The 24,027-nt window shown below is 35.4% G+C and overlaps 1 protein-coding gene across 1 annotated transcript in view; it reads left to right on the top strand.

Annotated features, from left to right (window-relative positions):
• The window catches only part of LOC123941848 (inhibitor of growth protein 1-like), a 49,560-nt gene that overhangs the window by 21,326 nt on the left and 4,207 nt on the right, over positions 1-24,027 (top strand). Inside the window, 1 exon segment of the mRNA XM_046005664.1 lies at positions 17,033-17,066. Within this exon segment, the coding sequence (XP_045861620.1) occupies positions 17,033-17,066 (34 nt within the window).

Consider the following 24,027-nt stretch of genomic DNA (forward strand, 5'->3'; position numbering starts at 1 on the left):
TTTTATATATTTATTTGTTTTCTTTTTTTAATTTTTTTTTCTGAACTTCTTTTTATCCCCTTTCTCCCCCCCACGATTTGGGGTCTCTTCTGATTTGGTTAAAGCACATTTTCCTGGGGTCTTTGCCACCCTTTTAGGCATTCTACTTGCTCCTTCATATACTCTTATCTGGACAAAATGACAAGTGGAAAAACTCACTACAAAAAAAAAAAAATGAACAAGAGGCAGTACTGAAGGCTACGGACCTAATCAACACAGACATCGGTAATATGTCAGATCTAGAGTTCAGAATGATGATTCTCAAGGTTCTATCCAGGCTTGAAAAAGGCATGGAAGATATTAGAGAAACCCTCTCTGGAGAGATAAAAGCTCTTTCTGGAGAAATAAAAGAACTAAAATCTAATCAAGTTGAATTAAAAAAAGCTATTAATGAGGTGCAATAAAAAATAGAGGCTCTTACTTCTAGGATAAATGAGGCAGAAGAAAGAATTAGTGATATAGAAGACCAAATGACAGAGAATAAAGAAGCTGAGCAAAAGAGGGACAAACAGCTACTGGACCACGAGGGGAGAATTCGAGAGATAAGTGACTCCATAAGATGAAACAACATTAGAATAATTGGGATTCCAGAAGAAGAAGACAGAGAGAGGGGAGCAGAAGGTATATTGGAGAGAATTGTTGTAGAGAATTTCCCTAATATGGCAAAGGGAACAAGCATTAAAATCCAGGAGGTGCAGAGAACCCCCCTCAAAATCAACAAGAATAGGTCCACACCTCATCACCTAATAGTAAAATTTACAAGTCTTAGAGACAAAGGGTAAATCCTGAAAGCAGCCCGGGAAAAGAAGTCTGTAACATACAATGGTAAAAATATTAGATTGGCAGCAGACTTATCCACAGAGACCTGGCAGGCCAGAAAGAACTGGCATGATATATTCAGAGCACTAAACAAGAAAAACATGCAGCCAAGAATACTCTATCCAGCTAGGCTATCATTGAAAATAGAAGGAGAGATCAAAAGCTTCCAGGACAAACAAAAACTGAAAGAATTTGCAAGCACCAAACCAGCTCTACAGGAAATATTGAAAGGGGTCCTCTAAGCAAAGAGAGAGCCTAAAAGTAGTAGATCAGAAAGGAACAGAGACAATATACAGTAAGAGTCACCTCACAGGCAATACAATGGCACTAAATTCATATCTCTCAATAGTTACCCTGAATGTTAATGGGCTAAATGCCCCAATCAAAAGACACAGGGTATCAGAATGGATAAAAAAACAACACCCATCAATATATTGCCTACAAGAAACTCATTTTAGACCCAAAGACACCCCCAGATTTAAAGTGAGGGGGTGGAAAACAACTTACCATGCTAATGGGCATCAGAAGAAAGCTGGGGTTTCAATCCTTATATCAGATCAATTAGATTTTAAGCCAAAGACTATAATAAGAGATGAGGATGGACACTATATCATACTCAAAGGGTCTGTCCTACAAGAAGATATAATAATTTTAAATATCTATGCCCCTAACATGGGAGCAGCCAACTATATAAACAAATTAATAACAAAATCAAAGAAACACATCGACAATAATACAATAATAGTAGGGGCCTTTAACACTCCCCTCACTGAAATGGACAGATGTTCCAAGCAAAAGATCAACAAGTATGGTACTGGCACAAAAACAGACATATAGATCAATGGAACAGAATAGAGAGCCCAGAAATAGACCCTCAACCCTATGGTCAACTAATCTTTGACAAAGCAGGGAAGAATATCCAATGGAAAAAAGCCTCTTCAACAAATGGTGTTGGGAAAATTGGACAGCCACATACAAAAAAATGAAATTGGACCACTTCCTTACAACACACATGAAAATAGACTCAAAATGGATGAAAGACCTCAATGTGAGAAAGGAATCCATCAAAATTCTTGAGGAGAACACAGGCAGCAACCTCTTCAACCTCAGCCTCAGCAACTTCTTCCAAGGAACATCGCCAAAGGCAAGGGAAGCAAGGGCAAAAATGAACTGTTGGGATTTTGTCAAGATCAAAAGCTTTTTCAGAGCAAAGGAAACAGTTAATAAAACCAAAAGACAAATTACAGAATGGGAGAAGATAATTTGCAAATGACATATCAGATAAAGGGCTAGTGTCCAAAATCTATAAAGAGCTTAGCAAACTCAAAACCCAAAGAACAAATAATCCAATCAGGAAATGGGCAGAAAACATGAACAGACATTTCTGCAAAGAAGACATCCAGATGGCCAACAGACACATGAAAAAGTGCTCCACGTCACTCGGCATCAGGGAAATACAAATCAAAACCACAATGAGATATCACCTCACACCAGTCAGAATGGCTAAAATTAACAAGTCAGGAAATGACAAATGCTGGTGAGGATGTTGAGAAAGGGGAACCCTCCTACACTGTTGGTGGGAATGCAAGCTGGTGCAACCACTCTAGAAAACAGCATGGAGGTTCCTCAAAAAGTTGAAAATAGAGCTACCCTGTGACCCACCAATTGCACTACTGGGCATTGCCCTAAAGATACAAATGTAGTGATCCAAAGGGGCACATGCACCCGAATGTTTATAGCAGCCATGTCCACAATTGCCATACTATGGAAAGAACCTAGATGTCCATCAACAGATGAATGGATAAAGAAGGTGTGGTATATATACACAATGGAATACTATGCAACCATCAAAAGAAATGAAATCTTGCCATTTGTGACGATATGGATGGAACTAGAGGGTATCATGCTTAGTGAAATAAGTCAATCAGAGAAAGAGAACTATCATATTATCTCCCTGATATGAGGAAGTGGGGGGTTAGGGGGGTAGGAAAAAAATAAATGAAACAAGATGGGATTGGGAGGCAGACAAACCATAAGTGACTCTAAATCTCCCAAAACAAACTAAGGGTTTCTGGGGGGAGGGGGGTTGGGAGGGGGGGTGGGGTTATGGACATTGGGGAGGGTATGTGCTATGGTGAGTGCTGTGAAGTGTGTAACCCTGGTGATTCATAGACCTGTACCCTTGGGGATAAAAATACATTATATGTTTATAAAAAAATTTTAAAAATTAAATTAAAAAAATTTGATACTACATGGTTCTATTTGTGCGACATTCTGTAAAAGGAAAATCTATAAGAACAGAGAGCCAATATGCTAGGGGTCATATAGGAGGAGAGGGTTTGACTATAAAGGGGTATAATTTGGTGGGGGGTAATGGGAATCTTCTACATTTTGACTATGGCAGCAGTTAGAAAACTGTATATTTGTCAAAATGCTTAGAACTATATATTAGAACTGTGAATTTTACTGTATGTAAATTAGGCCTCAGTAAATAGGAGTTCAAAGACAAAATCATGGGACCTTTAGTGGTTTGTAGCATTTGTGGATCTTTGTCTAAGAATCTTATGTGGATACTATCCAGTTCAGAAAGCCTACTACTTGATCTGATTTTCTTTCCTTTATGATGATGTCTGCTTCTAAGAATCCTGAGAAAACTTCAGTTTTAGATCCCCAAAGAGTAAATTATTCAGGTTGTAGAAACATGATGTATTGACCGGTTGTGGAAATATGGATCCAGGGATCTATACCTTGCTTCTTCATTGCTTTGTCAGTATTTAATAGTACATGATAAGCCCCTTTCCACCAAGGTTCAAACCAGTTGGTATTGTTTCCGATAAAGCAGGTCTCTTGACTTAAGCTCATGCAGAGATTTCTGTGGTTTATTTATGGGAAAAGCCACTTTTACCTCTTGGGTATATCTGGTATATACCAACTTGGATATGCTACATTAAACCTATACAGTAATTAGTCACATCAATCTGTAAAAGAACAGAGTCAAGACAAACACATAGACCATCTGTTGACTAGCTCATACGGAAATGGGCTATAAATTCCTTTTGGAGTTCACCCGTGACTATAAGAATTATTAACAAAGCTTTTGACAATGGCAATTGACATTCTTTACTTTGTACAAATCTCAGTTTTAATATGCCATTCATTCATTTATCTGAGAACTAGAATGGTAAGAACACAGAAGCTTCTAGGAGATAGATAGTTTTCCATTAATCACTTTTGCATTTGATGGGTAGGGAGTATGATTGTTTTTACCTAAAATGAAAACAGCTGCCTTTTGACAGAGTATAGCTTCTAGCCACGGGGTGGGGGCGGGAGGTGCCGGGTGAGGTGGGAAATAGTAAGAAGATATGAACAAACAACAGAAGGAAGCAATTGTATAGAAACTGCAAAAGGATGGACACTGAGACATTGATTATTGGGTATTGCTAGTGTTACACTTCAGCCAGTGTTATGAAGTAGACAGGACATGGGCTAGAAAAATTCTCAACAAATTTTAGTGAAAAGCAGCATAAGCCAAGGGCACACAATGAGAAATAAAACTTGAGTGTTAAGGATAAAAGTCCAGAGTGCCTGGGTGGCTCGGTTTGTTAAGCGACTGCCTTCGGCTCAGGTCATGATCCCTGACTCCACAGGGAGTCTGTTTCTCCCTCTGACCTTCTTCCCTCTCATGCTCTCTCTCACTCTCTCTAAAATAAATAAAGTCTTAATAAAAAAAAAAGAATAAAAGTCCAGTCTTTTCCACAGTGAAGGAAACCATCAATAAAATGAAAAGTCAACTTACTAAATGGGAGAAGATATTCCCAAATGATATATCTCATAAGGGATTAATATCCAAAATATAGAAAGAACTTATATAACTCAACACCAAAAAAAAAAAAATTAAAAAATGCACAGAGGACCTAAATAGACAAATTTCCAAAGATATACAGGTAGCAAATAGGCACATGAAGGATGTTTTACATCACTAATCATGATGAAAATATAAATCAAAATCACAATGAGATATCACCTTACACCTTTCAGAATGACTAAAATGAGAAAGACAAGAAATAACAAATGTTGGCAAGGATGTAGAGGAAAAAAGGAACTCACATGCACTATTGGGAGTGTAAAATGTTTCAGCCAATTTGGAAAACAGAATGGAGTTTCCTCAAAAATTTAAAAATAGAAATACCGTTCGATTCTGTAACTCCACTACTGGGTATTCACCCAAAGAAAACAAAAACACTAATTCAAAAAGATATATACATCCTTATGTTTATTGCAACATTATTTAAAATAGCCAAGATATGCAAGCAACCCAAGTGTCCACTGACAAATGAATGGATAAATAAGATATGGCATATACACTCAATGGAATATTAGTCATAAAATGGATGACATCTTGCCATTTGCAATAACACAGAATTAGAACGTACTATGCTAAATAAAATAAGTCAGACAAAGACAAATACTGTATTATTTCACTTATATGTGGAATCTAGATGACAAATGTATAAATAAACAAAAAGCAGAAATAGACCCATTAATTCAGAGAACAAACTAATGGTTGCCAAAGGGGACAGGGTTGGGGAGAAGGACAAATTGGGTAAAGGGGAGTGGGAGATACAGGCTTTTGGTTATGAAATAAATAAGTCATGGGATAAAATGTACAGCAAAAGGAATATAGTCAAGAGTATTTAATAGTGTTGTATGACGACAGATGGTAGCTACACTTGTGGTGAGCATACATAGCATAATGCAGGGACTTGTCAAGTCACTATGTCCTCTACCTGAAACTAATATAACACTACAGGTCAACTGTACTTCAGATTAAAAAAAATAATAGAGGTCCAGCCCTACTAATTATCTGTTTAGTGCATGTGATAAGGGAATTTGAACCGAAACAGTAATCAGTAAGAATGTTACTGAAGTTTCACTCTAGTACTGATTCTCAACTAAGGTGGCAGGGGCAAGTGTAATGAAAAATGTTGAAATGAGTAAAACCATGTTTTTGGCTATTATTATGAAGAAAAGAGATCAAATGGCATTTACTGACTTAAATCCAGTGACGCTAACTGTTTAGCAGTGCAAAGGACAGAGTTACACAATAAAAAATTCAGCCAACATGCCATTGTTGACCTTCTGATAAATACTGAAGGAGTGAATACATACCTTGTATATCATCTTAGGAACCATCTAAAGAACCATAATTAAAAGAAGGGACATTGCGGAAGATGTTGGAGAAGGGAACTTTTCTCCAGATCTACAAATCACAACTCAGAGCACAACTTGAAATGTCTCTCCTGGCTGCTTCAGAAGCAAAACTAATTAAAACATTGTGAAGTAAATAGGCTCAGCCTTCGGTGCTAGAGTAACAGTGAATATGCTTAAGAGTAACGGTTTTAATTGATACAACTTTTAGAGAAATCAAAGCATGTCTGTGTGTAGGGTGTATTCAGTGCTTTGGAGGAAGATTTATATTTGTAATTATATTTTCCTTTGCCTACCCTTAAAGGTCTTTTGCATATGCTAGCACACACAGACTAATAAAAAGACGTATTCCAGGAATACTTAGGAGTTAATGAAAGTGAGTACAGTATTACACATTCTCCATGAATAAAGCCCTAGGAAATCCATAAATACCTGGTATTTTATCTGTAACCTTATTTAGTATTTAGTCTTTTACTATACTTAACAGCAGGTCACAAAATCTTTTTTGTAAATAAAAAATATCGATATTTTATAAAGACTCAAATATATGTTTAAACCTCACCATTTAATGATACAAGTTTATAGAATCTTTGAATTTATGGTCACTGGTCACCATACATATATTAATATAACTAAAAAATAAAAGGACATAAAAAGGATATGAAATTCCAGAATTGGCAAGTCTATAGCAACAAAAAATATACTGGTTTTGTCTGGGGTTGGGAGTTGGATGGACAAAGGTTGGGGAGAGAATGAATGCTTATGGGTTTCTTTTTGGGGTGAAAATGTCCTAAAATTGTGGTCATGGTTGTGAATATATTAAAAACCACTGAACTTATACTTTAAATGGGTGAAATTTATAATGTATGAAGTATACTCAATAAAGTTTCAAAAAGCATATAAGGAGAATTGATTAAATGCTGAATGTTGGCATCTAGCAGATTGATGGGGCCATGGCCCAGGTATGGTGCAGCTCTAATGTCCTTTTTATCACTGCTGCTTAGTGGGGATGGGCAGTTTGCTTTTATAGCTTTGTGAGCCACTTTCAGAACCCCCAGTTGAAATGGTGTGCAGCTCAGGAGGGCCACACTCCTCAACAGGATGTGGGTCTCCTTGGATTCCCTCCCTCAAACGCAGGGATACCATCCTGGTTGACTACTGAGCCCTGAATTGAAAGTGAGGAGGACCTAACACCTCCAAGGTCCCATTTCTTCCTGTTCCTGCCCTGTCCTGGTTTTGGCCCATTCATCCCCACTGGGAGACCTCATGGTGGTCCCATCTTCAGATGGGGGGACAGGGAGGGCTACTTCATGGTCAAATGGCCTGGTCTCATTCCACTTCCTCTCCATCCTTTAGGCCTTTAGTCTTGACCTCTAAAGGCTCAATAGCAGAAAGGTTTTTATAATTTTGAATTTTTGAAGCTTTAAAACAAATGAATGTTTTAGCTCAATTTTTAAAAAGGTGATCATCCATATAGTGGAGATAAACAAAAGATACTGCAAACAAAAATCTTCATACTTTCCTATTAACTTTTTACAGTGAAATTATATATACTTAAATTCTAAGTTTACATAAAAATCATTTTAAGTATATGAATGTGAAACCTGTGAAGTGTATAGTTTTCATGTAAAAAAGGGAAAGTTTTTATTTTGTTACAAGCTAGACAAAATAAACCTAAAGGTTATCACGTACAAAAGATATTTTAGGGAAAAAAAAGAGTATTTGATGTATGGATATAAAAATGAATTAAAAGAGCCCGGCATATGGTCAGTCTTTGATAAAGGAGGAAAAGAGTATCTTTTCAATAAACAGTGCTGGAAAAACAGGACAGCTACATGTAAAAGAATGAAACTGGAATACTTTCTAACACCACACACAAGAATAAACTCAAAATGGATTAAATACCTAAATGTGAGACCTGAAACCATAAAAGTCCTAAAAGAGAGCACAGGCAATTCCCTGACATTGGCCATAGCAAAATTTTTCTAGAATGTCTCCTACGTCAAGAAAAGTAAAAGTTAAAAAAAAAATTACTGTGACTATATCAAAATAAAATGTTTTTGCATGACAAAGTAAACAACAGAACAAAAAGACAACCTACTGAATGGGAGAAGATATTTACAAATTATATAGCCAATAAAAGGTTAATCTCCAAAATATATAAAGAACTTACAAAACTTATCACCAAAAATCCCAAATAATCTGATTAAAAAATGGGCAGAGGACCCTGAACAGACATTTTTCCAAGATACATACAGAGGCAAACAGACACATGAAAAGATGCTCAACATCACTAAGCATCAAGGAAATTCAAAATCAAAACTACAATGGATATCACCCCAGCCCTGTTGGAATGACTAAAACAAAAACCACAAGAAACAACAAGTATTGGTGAAGATCCTGTAGAGAAAAAGAACCCCCCCGTGAACTGTTGATAGGAATATAAAGATACTGTAGGAAACAGTTTGGAGATTCCTCAAAAAACTACAACTAAAAATATATGTTCCCATAATCCCACTATTGAGTATTTACTAAGGGAAAACAAAAATACTAATTTAAAAAGATATATGCACCCCTATGTTCATTGTAGTATTGTTTACAGGCCAAGATATGGAAGCAACCCAAAGTGTCCACTGAAAGATGAATGGATAAAGAAAATGTATACACAGACACACATAGGAATATTATACAAGCATTTAAAAGGATGAGATCGTGCCATCTGAGACAACATGGATGGACCTAGATAGTGTTAAGTAAAAAAAGTCAGAAAGAGAAAGACAAATGCCTTATGATTCTACTCATAAGTGGAATCCAAATAAAAAAGAAGGAAGAAGGAAGGAAGGAAGGAAAGAAAGAAAGACAGACAGAGAGAGAAAGAATCAGAACTATAAAACAGGACTGATGTTTGCCAGAAGGGAAGGGGCAGGGGTTTGGATAAAATGCATAAAGGGTAGAGGGAGATATAGACCCCTCCACTTTTTTCCCATACACAAGTCATGGGAATACAACGCAGGATATAAGGAATACAGTCAGCGATATTGTATAAACAATGTAATGGGATAAAAATTGTAGCTACACTTGTGAACACAGCATAAAAAAACTTGTCAAATAACTAAGTTGTACATGTGAAGCTAATATAACACCATGTGTCAACTATATTAAATCTTAGAAAAAAAATCATGTCTAAATAAATTAATGAAAAAAAATGTCCGGTAATGAAACAAGGAAAAAAAATAGAGTCCAGAAAGTACAGAGAAAAAGAGAAAGAAGTCCTCTTACAGATTGACTAGAGGGTTCAATTATAATAAAGTGCAACTGAACTAGAAGAGTACACAAAACTATATAAACTCAGATGAAGAACAAGACAAAATATTAAATAATTATGAAAGGTATAAAATTTATAAAATAGAAAAAGTTTACCTAAGAAAGGATCAAAGTTCTTAAGTCAATGAACATAAAAAGACTCAAGCTTCAATATATTAAACAAATCTGAATTTCTGTATGATGATATAGAGGAATTTGAAATAAATGGGTAATAATTTGGAAAAAAACATTACCAATACATTACAAAAATCAGGGGATAAAAAAGGGGTAGCTGCATAAATTCACTAAGTATTTTCATTTCTTTAAAAGGTACACTCATTATCTTTATTTACTTTCTGTGTATATAAATAGATTCTTAGAAATTTATAGTTTTGAGTTCACTTTTTATTTTATTTTATTTATTCATTTGTGTGTGTGTGTGTAAGAGAGAGAGAGCGAGAGAGCGTGCACAAGCAGAGGGAGAGGCAGGCAGAGGGAGAAGCAGGCTCCCTCCTGAGCAGGGAGCCTGATGCAGGACTGGATCCCAGGACTTTGGGATCATGACCTGAGCCAAAGGCAGACACTTAACTGACTGAGCCACCCAGGCGTCCTGAGTTTATTTTTTTAATATCTGCTATGTAAAAAAAAGTTAGACCCGAGGCAGACAGAAATTTTACCTAAGGTTTTTAATCCTCGTTTTCTTAAAAAGGTAATTTGATAGATAATTGAGGTAGGAGGGATCATGGGCCAAAAAATGAAAATACACTAATGTATATATAAAACATTGATCTGCGGAAGTAAATAGGATAGTTCAATATAAGAACTGGATGTAATGTTGTTTATTGTTCTAGTATGTTTTAAGATTTATAATACCCAGTGTGAGTGAGGATGTCAAGAGACTTCTATTCTCACATGCTATTAGAGTATAATTTGGTGGATGCTATTTGGAAAATGATGTTAGATTCTGTCAGAATTAAAAGCTGTACTTATTTTCTTCCAGCTCTTCTACTTTTAGGAATGTGTCCAATAGAAATAATTGTTGCAGATGCCTGGGTGGCTCCATGAGGTAAGCATGTGCCTTCAGCTCAAGTCTTGATCCCAGGGTGCTGGGATTCAGCCCTGCATCAGGCTCCCTGCTCAGCGGAGAGACTGCTTCTCCCTCTCCCTCTGCTGCTCCCCTCCTGCTTGTGCCCTCACTGGCTCTGTCAAATAAATAAAGTCTTAAAAAAAAAAAAAAGACAAAGAAAAAGAAATAGTTGTTGCTAAGAAGAAGAAGAAGAAGGAGGAGGAGGAGGAGGAGGAGGAGGAGGAGGAGGAGGAGGAGAAGAAGAAGAAGAAGAAGAAGAAGAAAAGAAACATTTGTTGCTCATACTAACAGAAAAAAATATACCCAAGATAAGTGTACTTTCAGGAAGAATGATTTAATACATACTAATTTCTGCCAATTACTAGTTATGTAAACTTGAACAAGCACTTAACCTCTTTATATCCCAGTTTTCTTTTCTGAAAGATGAGTTAATATAAATATTAATGAGAGGAAGCTCTCATATGTTGATATTAATATTAAATAAGTTAATATATGTAAAATATTTCACACTTATTAGTGTTTTGCAAATACTATGCAGAGCTGAGCCAGCTTTACCCATAAACCTATGGACAACGTGGAGGGAATGATAGAGCAACATGATGGAGGGAAACAGGTCACGAAAGAGCTAATGTACCAGAGGTGACCATGTGCCTTGACCCGCAGTATATTTTGGGATCTTCTCATACAGAAGTGTAGCTTTTCCTTTAGTAAAATTACTATTCAATTTTCATGTTTGTTTATATATGTATGTTTTGTCAGTCGGTGGATAAAATTTTAAAAATCAAACTGTTAAACTGTAGCTTCTTCTCAGCAGGAAAACAGTGCTATGGATGAAAGTGAACTTGAATTTTTAACTGTGAATTTTAAGTTCTTTATTTTTTTAATAAAGACCTTTTGAAATAATATAAAAACAATGGAAAGAATAATGTAGAATAATATACTAATTTTACAACTATCCAGAATTTTATAGAACACATCTAATTTTTATACGAACCATGTAAGTTAGAGGCAATGTGTGTGTGTGTGTTTTTAACTAATGAGGATGTGGAGAATCAGAGATTAAGCTATTTAAAATTATTCTGAGAATATATGTTTGCACTGAGACATAAGCCTGGGTCACTGAGTTTAGGCCTCATCTTCTTTTACTATGCACTAAATTTAAATTTCCTTTCAATTAACTACGTGTTCTTAACTTGGTGTTAAATGTCATTTATGAGGGTCTGTACCTAGTCTCATTTTGTGATAATGTCTTCATTTTCATTATCTAATAATTTATTAGGACATCTTTGTTCAATTTTCATTACTTGGCACTGTCCTACATCCTAAGAATTCAGACCTAAGTATTAGTACAGTGCTACTTCTCAAGAGGCAGGGCCTCTGACAGCTCAATAAAATATCAGTCCTAAATTGATAGATACAATGTTACATATGTCTCTACTAACATTATTATGATTCCAAATGATCCAAGTTTCAAAATTCCTTAAAAAAAAAACAACATAAGATTGAATTGGTAAAAGGAAGAAATAGCATCAATAAGCCTAAACTAAGGAAAATTGCTTAGAACATTTTGAAAACACACATTTCTTTTCCCCTACTGTTGAAGCATTCTGCTAACGCTGGACCTTTCTGGAGAACCAACAAATGACATTAGTGCTTCATTTAAAAATCAATATCCATGTTCACTTTATGAATTTCAATGGTTTTTAGGTAGGGGTCTCTCAAAAAGCTCATTCCTTAGATGTGCTCCTGAAGATAGTGCTGACAGATGGAACTGAGCTATCAACACCTACCGACAACAATGTCTGATCTTATTTTAAGTATTTAGTTTATGCCTGATATTTTTGTGTGACTATCATTCGTATTTCCTTAGTAGGGGTAAAAGAAATAATGTCCAGTGAAGTAAATAACATAGATAATTGTTTAAAACTGCTGAGAAGACTTGGACAGGAGTACTTTTTGTACAAATTAATTTCTAGGTGTTTTATTTTTTTTAAACTTTACACCTTTGTGGATGTATTGAAGAAATAGGATAGAAATTGATTCTTAGAAATATATGTTAATTTGTTTAGTGTTTGCTATGTACAAAGTGCCTTATTTGAGGTTAATTCCTGGAGGTGAGAAAGAAATAAAATACTCTTTTCTCTTTCATAGGGACGTGGACTGGGAGAGAATTATGTATCCTCAAATTATACAAAAGAAGAGAAAGCAGAGAACGAAAACGTGGTATGTGTTAACGAAAAATTGTTTTGCTATTTCTGATTTTAATTTAGTTCATTCCATACCAGCCACTGTTGTAAAAGTAAGTATTGGCTCATTGCATTTGGAACTATTAAGAAAGTTATTAACATTCTATAACATAACATGGGGAAGTATATTTGAAGCTTTTTAAAATTTGCAGCTTTGGGCCAACATCAGAAGAGTTTACACTTCTCATACTCATCTAAAATCTAAGAAGGCTTGTATGCTTCCACGAGGATCATATTATTAAGTTCGGGAAATGATTTCTACTCAAAGTCACAGCAGTACAATTAGATGAAATGCATAGGAACGCGTTCTGAGACCTCTCAGCCTCACCAGTAATCCAATCACTGAACAGTATGCAAATGACCTAACAGGAATACAATCAGAACTACAAGAGCAACTAATTTCCATTTCTATTACTGCTTAATGAGATCGTGCTGTAATTTTAAGGCAGTGGAAACCTCCAGGAAGGGTGTTTTTTTTTTTTTTTTCCTTCTTCTTCATTTATTTTTGCTTTATTGCAACTACTTCCACCAATCAGACTGAGTGAGAAAGTATTGCCTTATCTGATTCCACGACTACAAAATGTTCCTAAAACAAGTTTTTCTCCTATGAATGTGTTTTGAAGTTTGCTAACATAAGAATTAAAAAGTAAAGGTAGCCATAGCAATCTTGACTTTTTTCACTGTACTTGTAAGTGTGGTATTTCATAATCTACACTCTATAAGACCTTCTTGTTCTATATCCTATCACTTAGCCTGTCAACCATTTTAATATTAAAATACCTTCCAGAGAAAGGTAATTCCTACTTCCTAGACACTGAAATCCATTGTGTAGAAAGGTCGTTTCCACGTTGTTTTAGTTAAGGCTAGTACAGGGCACAATTATGAAAATCACTGAACATTTGAAATGAAAGGACATTTAGAAATTATTATCCACTCACTATATTTCTCCTTCATTCTAAAAATGAGATGTTAAAAGTTTAAAATTATCTACCCAATGGTTCAGAGAGCTGCTGATGGAGCTACCTATCATGTTTCCTGACTTGGAGTTAATTAGGTTTGCATTTCTGTTTTCTTCTCTAACTTCATTTCTTTCCTTGATTTATGACTCCATAGTATTAATAGTTACTAGACTTAAATATTTAATCTCTATGAATTTATGCTATATGAATTGTGCTTAGTGCTTTTTTCTATTTTTCATCTTTAAAACAGTGGAATAGGTACAATTATTTACCCCTTTTTATAGATAATACAGTCTGGGAAGTTTAAGTGACTTTCCTAAAGTTGTGCAGTAAGTGATGTTATCAAGAAAATAAACACATATCTGTATGACTCGAGACCAAAGGTTTTAAGCACAACTGGAAATTACTCCAGTTATATTCTGTGTGCTTACATTTCTCTATCTCCTGGATCCAGATATTTCACTTTTCTGTAAGTTTCACCCAAAACTAACTTTCAAAAGTACTCTTATTAACTAATTCACCCTAAGGAATGATGAATCATGGTAACAATGTATTGTCTTTCTGGGGATATTTGATTTTTATCAAAGGGACAATGTTATAAGCCAAAGATTTAAAATGGTAGTGTTAGAAATTCACCCTTAAGTGACTGGTGATTAAAAAAAAAAAAGACTCAGGGTCAAGAGAATCTTTGTTGTATCCTTGATTTATTGCCTCCTATGGAGTATGATGAAAAGAGACTAAGTTTTAGAAATATAGTTTATTTCTAACTCTGACTTCAAACTCATTCATTGGAGGATTTGGGGAAGCTTACTTTATATTTTTGAGACTCAATTTTCTTTGGAAAAAAATTGGACATAATAATAATAATACCCGATGCATAGAATTATTACATTTTCTTAATAAACCATTTCATTAATTGAATGGGGAGATTAGGGATACTATGAATAACTTAATTTTCAAAATTTAAAGGCCTTCTTTTTTATGTAAGTCATAGATTCTTTGATTAGGAGACAACTAGGTGATCCCTATGGTCTAGTGATGTTGAAATTTTTCCTCCAAGGTGATTTGATGATGCAGTGGGAATGTAAGTTGGTTAGTGGGTCTGGAATGGCTCTCTCATCTCCATCTACAAATCACTCAGTTAATCTCCAATTTTATATAATACATGTATTTCATTCTTACATTAGATTTCACTTTAAGAATGAAACCCATGGAGGGGCGCCTGGGTGGCTCAGTGGATTAAAGCCTCTGCCTTTGGCTCAGGTCAGGATCCCAGGGTCCTGGGATCAAGACACACATCGGGCTCTCTGCTCAGCAGGGAGCTTGCTCCACCCCCATCTGCCTACTTCTCTGCCTACTTGTGATCTCTGTCTGTCAAATAAATAAATAAAATCTTTACCAAAAAAAAAAAAAAAAGAATGAAACCCATGGCTAAAAATAACTTGAAATTCATTGATTTTGTACAAAATTGTACATCCTTTATAGGTAAACAAAATACCTTATAATATCCTTTATAGGTAAGCAAAATACCTTAATAATTTTCTATACTCTATTCTCTATTGTACAAAATACATGTCTCAACAAAACTGTTCAAATCAGTCTATGTTATTTGTTTTGTAACCATGTTTTTTGTATAAGATATTTTATAAGAACCTATTCTCTTCAATATTGTTTAAAATTTGTTAAGTTCAGTACATGGTTTTGTAAACTCCAAGAAATATATATATCTTTTTTTCTCACAATAATATATATATATTTATCTTTTAAAAAAACTCTCAAAAATATCTAATAACTATTCATGATTTTCACTCACACAGCCATTTTAATCTTTCTACCTGAAGTAGCTTACTGTATTTTAATTACTGTTTATTTGAAAAAGAGTAAATTTTTCTTTATAAGCTTTTCATAGTTCTGTTTCTAAATACTATATTCACACTCATGATTTAGATTGTTTTTGTCCAAATATATTAACAGAACGATTTACATTAAATCCACAGAATCTAACCAATTTCAGTTTTAACTGAGTCAGTATTATACAATATTAATTTGGCTTTTAATAATATACTAAGAACATTATGAAAACTTTAAATCAACTATAGGTTATTCTAATACTACATGAAATAGTAATTATAAATTTGTTATTAAAATCTTTAGGTGGAAAAATGAAGAATTTTTGTTGTATGACAGAGTATCCATGCTTAGAAATTTTTGTTAGAAAAAGTTATATAGGGATGCCTGGGTGGCTCAGTGGGTTAAAGCCTCTGCCTTAGGCTCAGGTCATGATCCCAGGGTCCTGGGATTGAGCCCCACATCGGGCTCTCTGCTCAGCAGGGAGCCTGCATCCCTTCTTCTCTCTCTGCCTACCTTTCTGCCTGCTTGTGATCTCTGTCTATCAAATAAATAAATAAAATCTTAAAAAAAAGAAAAGAAAAAGTTATATAAAATTCTGATTTTGTGTTTATTGCTATCTTTTCAGTTATGCTTTCATGAAATATGTAATATCCTTAGGTAATATATTAACTTTTCCTTATTTTCTTTATATTCTTACATTTTGCTGCATGTAATTTTCTGTGCCTCATAATTTATGTTCAACAGTTATTCTAATATTCATTCATGCTCATTAAGGCAACTGTAGGATTCCCTTATACCACAATGTACATTCACTTGTCAGTGCATACTGGGATTCTGTTCAGTGTTTTACCATAAAAAAATAGTAAAATGTTTAGTGCTCATCTGTATGTATTTATACATGTTTGCAGACATGCATGTACAAAATTTTGCTGGTTATATACCTTGAAATAGAATCAATGGCTCAGAGGATAGACAAATCTCAAACAAAAAAGCTAAATTATCTTCCAAAATTCTTATATCAATTTCAATTAACACCAACAGTGCCCAAAGGTTTCTTAAGTACTATGTTCTTCAAATCTATATTGTCAGATGCCCTCATTTTTATCCATCTAGTAGATCATAAAATAATATCTCACTGTGGTTTTCTGCTCCCCTGATTATTATGAGATAGAACATCCTTTCTAATGTTTTAGGGCTATATTTATTTCTTCTATTAAATTCATCTTTGTATCTCTTGATCACTTTATATTAATTTGAACTTTAAATTTTTGTATACAGAAGCTACATCTCCTGGATAGTATTCCTTTGTCAATTAGAAGTGTTATAATTTCTTTGTCTTAGTTTATAAATTTCCCTCCTAATACTTTAAATTATATCATTTGAGGAATACAAGTTAACTTCCATTCCTAATATACAAAGGCATTTTACAATGAGTAGATGCTGACTTTCATCATGCATTTATTCTTAGTGAGATATTTTACATATTTTTTCCCTTTAATCTATTATATTTTCTGTTTTAGGGTTCTTCCGAGAAGCAGAAGGAGAAAGAGAAAGGTAAATATTTACATATATAACATCTATCTGTCTGGAGAGCTTTTTAAGGAAATTGGCTTATCTGACTGTGGAGGATGCAAACTGGAGACCCACGGAAAAGCTGATGTTGCAGCTCCAAACCAAGGCAGTCTGCTGGCAAAATTCCTTCTTCCTTGAAAGAGTATTATGGACTTTAATTGAGATCAGGGCATACCCAGTTAGGACTACAACATATGAATTTTGAAGGGGTACAATTCAGCCTCAAACACTTTCCATATGTTTCTGGAGTAAATGAAACTAACTTATATTTATATGAATGTTTATATCTCATAGTTTATATAAAATGTGTATAAGTATATGCATGTGTGTGTAAATACGGGGTATAATACGACAGCATAGCATTGTAATTGAGAACAAAGAGCCTAACTGCCTGGTTTTGCATCTAAGATCCGCCACTTATGACGTGTGATTTACAGATTTATAGTTTTTAGAATAAGATTTAGTATATGCTGACTATTCAGAGTATTTTCTAGGAAGTTGATAAGAGTGAGAACATACTTGTAAATTTGTGTATTTGAGATTTTTTGCATTATTTTGTCCACAATATTGGCCTGAATGGTAGACAAAATAATGGCCACCCCAAAATGTTCATATCCTAATGCCTGGAGCCTGTAAATATGTTGTTATGTGGCAAAGGAGAATTAAGGTAACAGATACAATTAAGGTTGCTAAGCAGCTGATGTTAAATTAGGGAGATTATACTGGATTATCCAGGTGGAACCAGTGTAATCGCAATGGTCCTTAGATGTGGAAGAGGGAGGCAGAAGACCCAGGGTGATGTGGTATAAAATATGTGGTATAAGAGAGACTCAACCATCTGGTGCTGGCTTTGAAAATGAGAAGGACCGGTGAGCCAGGAAAATGTATAACTACTAGAAGCTGAAAAGGAGGAGAACATGGAATTTCCTGTAGATCTTTCTATAGAGAATACAGCTCTTCATTTTAGCCCAGTGAGACCTATTTTTGACTTGTGACCCAAAATCTAGAAAATAGTTTTCTTTTAAGCCACTAAATTTCTGGAACTTATTACAGCAGCCTTAGAAAACCACTGCAGATTTCCAGACTTCAAAGTGGGATGCTCCATTACCAAATACCTGAAAATGTGGAGACAGCCTTGAAGTCGGGCAGTGAGCAAAGGCTATGAATACTAAAGAACAAGGCTGAGACAGCCTTGAACAGGTGAGTAGAAATAAGAATGTTAACCATTCTGCTGGTGAAGACTCAGAGGAAGTGAGGACATGATAGAGAAAACCTTATTACATGTGTTTCAGATTATGACTAATAAATACATACCACATCAGTTTTGGCGTCATAGAATTGCCATCTAGTTAAGGAAAAATGTGTTCACAGAACTTTCAGGGAGTGGAATAGGTGATGTATGGGTTTACAGGGTAAAAAATAAATGTCAATTTAAGTGCATGTTAGATCATTTTTGCTTCACTAATTAGCACAATAAGATATCACACCATGTTAGTGCAACAAGAGTTGCCAATCAGTCATCTTGCAGGATGTTACCTATGACCCAAATCCCCTTCTCTGGCTTCTCCATTTTCCTGCTATCCCTTTAACCATAACTAAACTATGTGTCTTTCTTTACATTCTTCAGCATAACTACAATAGCTCCTTTAAAATCCTTACCTGCTTTTGCCGTTGTTCCTAGGAAGATGTTGCTGCGGCTGAGGTCGAAGAGGTTGCTCCCTGCATTCTCCTCAAGGATTTTGATGGATTCCTTTCTCACATTGAGGTCCTTCATCCATTTTGAGTCTATTTTCGTGTGTGGTGTAAGGAAGTGGTCCAATTTCATTTTTCTGCATGTGGCTGACCAATTTTCCCAGCACCATTTATTGAAGAGGCTGTCTTTTTTCCACTGGACATTCTTTCCTGCTTTGTCAAAGATTAGTTGACCATAGAGTTGAGGGTCTATTTCTGGGCTCTCTATTCTGTTCCATTGATCTATGTGTCTGTTTTTGTGCCAGTAACATGCTGTCTTGATGACGACAGCTTTGTAATAGAGTTTGAAGTCCGGAATTGTGATGCCACCAACTTTGCCTTTCTTTTTCAATATTCCTTTGGCTATTCGAGGTCTTTTCTGGTTCCATATAAATTTGAGGATTATTTGTTCCATTTCTTTGAAAAAAATGGATGGTATTTTGATAGGGATTGCATTAAATGTGTAGATTGCTTTAGGTAGCATATACATTTTCACAATATTTATTCTTCCAATCCAGGAGCAAGGAACATTTTTCCATTTCTTTGTGTCTTCCTCAATTTCTTTCATGAGTACTTTATAATTTTCTGCGTATAGATTCTTAGCCTCCTTGGTTAGGTTTATTCCTAGGTATCTTATAGGAAGCAAGGGCAAAAATGAACTATTGGGATTTCATCAAGATCAAAAGCTTTTGCACAGCAAAGGAAACAGTTAACAAAACCAAAAGACAACTGACAGAATGGGAGAAGATATTTGCAAACGACATATCAGATAAAGGGCTAGTATCCAAAATCTATAAGGAACTTAGCAAACTCAACACCCAAAGAACAAACAATCCAATCAAGAAATGGGCAGAGGACATGAACAGACATTTCTGCAAAGAAGACATCCAGATGGCCAACAGACACATGAAGAAGTGCTCCACGTCACTCAGCATCAGGGAAATACAAATCAAAACCACAATGAGATATCACCTCACACCAGTCAGAATGGCTAAAATTAACATGTCAGGAAATGACAGATGCTGGCGAGGATGTGGAGAAAGGGGAACCCTCCTCCACTGTTGGTGGGAATGCAAGCTGGTGCAACCACTCTGGAAAATAGCATGGAGGTTCCTCAAAATGTTGAAAATAGAACTACCCTATGACCCAGCAATTGCATTACTGGGTATTTACCCTAAAGATACAAACGCAGTGATCCAAAGGGGCACGTGTACCCGAATGTTTATAGCAGCAATGTCTACAATAGCCAAACTATGGAAAGAACCTAGATGTCCATCAACAGATGAATGGACAAAGAAGAGGCGGTATATATACACAATGTAATACTATGCAGCCATCAAAAGAAATGAAATCTTGCCATTTGCGACGACGTGGATGGAACTAGAGGGTATCATGCTTAGTAAAATAAGTCAATCGGAGAAAGACAACTATCATATGATCTCCCTGATGTGAGGACATGGAGAAGCAACATGGGGGGTTAGGGGGATAGGAGAAGAATAAATGAAACAAGATGGGATTGGGAGGGAGACAAACCATAAATGACTCTTAATCTCACAAAACAAACTGGGGGTTGCTGGGGGGAGGTGGGATTGGGAGAGGGGGAGGGGGCTATGGACATTGGGGAGGGTAAGTGCTATCGTGAGTGCTGTGAAGTGTGTAAACCTGGCGATTCACAGACCTGTATCCCTGGGGATAAAAATACATTATATGTTTATTAAAAAAAAAAAATTTTGGAAGGGGAGGCGAACCATAGAGACTATGGACTCTGAAAAACAACCTGGGGGTTTTGAGGGGTCAGGGGTGGGAGTTTGGGGGAACAGGTGGTGGGTAATGGGGAGGGCACATTTTGCATGGAGCACTGGGTGTTGTGCAAAAACAATGAATACTGTTATGCTGAAAAAATAAATAAAATGGAAAAAATATATATATATATAAAAAAAAAGAAAGGTGGCCATGATTGAGAGCTAGCCTTGAAGAAAACAAAACAAGCAAACCCAAAATCCAAAAGTAGCAAATAAACTCAGTAGAAATAAAGCTATTCAGATATCTGTAATCAAAATAACCAAATAACTATTTTCTATTTTCAACATTATTCTTTTTAGGATTTGACACTTTCAGAAGCCACATTTTCTTTTTCTGGCAAGTTTTACCTATTACTTTCTAGAAGATGATCAGAAAAGGTAGATTTAAAAAAAATAAATCAGCAATTGAGAAATATAAAAAAAAAGAATTGATTAGAGATATTCATGAAAATGTTTGGCAAAGTTCTGAGGCTTTTGCCAGAATTGCACCTGTATTCTAAGTGCATACACTATTAAGTCCCCATTTTGAAATATTTAAAAATGATCTTTTAAAAACAGTTAACATTCTCTGTACATAAACATCTTAACATCTCTTCAGCTCTGACTGAGATAATGAGATAAGCATAGCTGGAATCCTAATGTGATTGTGCTTTATGCTTTCATTTTTGTCCACAGTTCATAAATAGCTATATTATCTGTCAATGTTCTGATTACACTTGTGAAAGAAATAATAAGATGTTTTTGGAGTGAAAAAGAAGATATGCATCATCAGTCCTTTAAACATATGAGATTTGATACGGTTAATAGCATTATAATATACCAGTGTTGTCTTCTCTCTGTAACAGTGACACGCTGAAATATGCTCAGTAGAGTGGAGACCATAAATTGCTTTCCCGCAATAGCAGTAAAATGCTGACATTAGTCACCTATACTGTTTGGTCAGCCCTCTCGTAACAAGCTCGGCACACCAGCTATATTTTTTGTTTTATTTTAGGTGTACCACTTGTGGTTTACTTACACCTCTAAAGATGATATCTGAGATCTTAAAGCAGCATTAGGTTATAAAATTAGCTGTGGAACTCTGTTTCCAAATGAAATCTTTCCTTGAGACACACTATGTAAAGCTCATAAAAGTTGAGCTAGAATTACAGATGAGATCAAATTCTCTCTCCCTTCTGCCCCTTCCTAGGTTTTCCCAGAGAACATTCAGCCCAGAACCCTATGACTCACTATTAAAACCCTCCATAAACTAATGCCTCTTTAAAAAAAAAATTCAAGCATCAAGAGATCAGAATGATATGCTGAAGATTGAGAATTACATTGCTGTCTTAGCCAATATTTTGAGTGATTATTATTTGTGAGTTATTATGTTGAGCATTTTAGGTGCATTATGCTAGATATTCTTTATTCTCATCACTTGAAGGTAAGTATTATTTCTGAGTACCATTCTTAATCCATTTTATTAAATAAAACTGAGACACCGTGGGCCAAAATTTCCCATAGAAAATAGCTATAGGCCTAATTTGGATTGAGATGATTTTACTCAAAAGACTACTTATAGAGTGGACATACAGTATTTTCTGTCTGACCTCAATTTCATCATTTCTAGAACTATACATCTTTCCCTACCTAAATCTATGTGATCCTAATGGGGATGAAAGTGAAGATCCACTACTCCAAGATAAAAACAAGCATTTACCTAGAGTGGCCATTAAAAATAATTTTGCCTTACAAAATGATTGGTCCAGAGTGAGGTACAGACGTAGGGCCAGTCTTTTTTTCTGAGATCACTATATATGGAGGAAAGTCTCTCTCACAAATTTTTTTTTTATTTGACAGAGAGAGATCACAAGTAGATATAGAGGCAGGCAGAGAGAGAGAGAGAGAGGGAAGCAGGCCCCCTGCTGGGCAGAGAGCCCGATGCAGGACTCGATCCCAGAACCCTGAGATCATGACCTGAGCCGAAGGCAGCGGCCTAACCCACTGAGCCACCCAGGTGCCCACTCTCACAAAATTTAAGTGCCTGTAAACCCAGATCTGCTTGGAAGGGGAGGGTACTGAGAGGTGTCTCTCTCATCATGTGGATATAGTATACGATGAATTTTTCAGTCATGAGAATAAAAGATTAATTTTTTTTTTTCCTATGAACTAATTCAGGTTGGCTTTTTATCTCTTCTCTTTGGTCCTAATCACTACAAAATGGCTCTGTTCTTTCTCTTTTACTTTTTAGATTGAATTAGCCCCAAACATATGTAATAAAGAAAAATATATTTGTCAAGCATAATACTACTGAGGATACAGAAATGTGTAAGACACGACTTTATTTGAAGAAGTGGTTGAGACAGACATAAAAAATACACTGCAATGCAAAGGGATATAATATAACTGAGATGTGCTTCAAATACCAACTTTTCCACTGGACAAGGAGATGCACTGAATCTTAGGGTAGTCATGAAAATGAGGGTTAGTGAGGGAGCTTTTCAAACTGAGGGAATTTGATATACGAATTTCAGAGTCAAAGGAAAACATAAAAATCCTGGAGGAATTGAGGCATTCTTTGAAAGAATCCGTATTACAAACGAATGGAAAGAATAGTCAACACTAATCTAAAACTTGGACCATGACTTTTAGTAACTTACGTGTACAGTGTAATGTTAGGTATTATTTTACATATTTTATTTAAGATATATTTGGAGAAAAAGGGGGAAAAAGGTGGACTGTAGTTTTTATGAATGGGTAGTACCCCCTCTAGTAAAACATAAGCTCATGTACAGGAAATAAATATTCTCTGTAACTGGTATTTAGAATTCTATCTTGGTGGGGCGCCTGGGTGGCTCAGTGGATTAAGCCGCTGCCTTCGGCTCAGGTCATGATCTCAGGGTCCTGGGATCGAGCCCCGCATCGGGCTCTCTGCTCTGCAGGGAGACTGCTTCCTCCTCTCTCTCTGCCTGCCTCTCTGCCTACTTGTGATCTCTCTCTCTGTCAAATAAATAAATAAATAAATCTTTTAAAAAAAAAATAGAATTCTATCTTGGTTAATTGAGTCTCCAGTCCATAACCTCTTTTAATATGTATTTTCTATACAGATATTCTAATTATTTTTTTCTCTGTGTTAACATTTCATATATAATTTCACTAACTACATACTGGCACTGGTAATTGCTGATTTTCTCCAATCTGATGAAAGATAGGGGCAACATGAGGAAAAAAGATAATATTCTTATGACATATTTTTGACTCTGAGTAAATATTAAGTATAGGCAGGTAATAATATGGAGCAGCTGTCTCATGCCATTTAATCAGTCACTAGTCATAAAGATCCAACAATTAAAAGAAATGGATTTTGCACTTCTCTAATTGAGAACCTTTTTGGATTCCACACGCACTTACACAAATTAATAAAGCCTGAT

This window comes from Meles meles, chromosome 1 (genome assembly GCF_922984935.1).
Source record: "Meles meles chromosome 1, mMelMel3.1 paternal haplotype, whole genome shotgun sequence".
NCBI classification, from domain to species: domain Eukaryota; kingdom Metazoa; phylum Chordata; class Mammalia; order Carnivora; family Mustelidae; genus Meles; species Meles meles.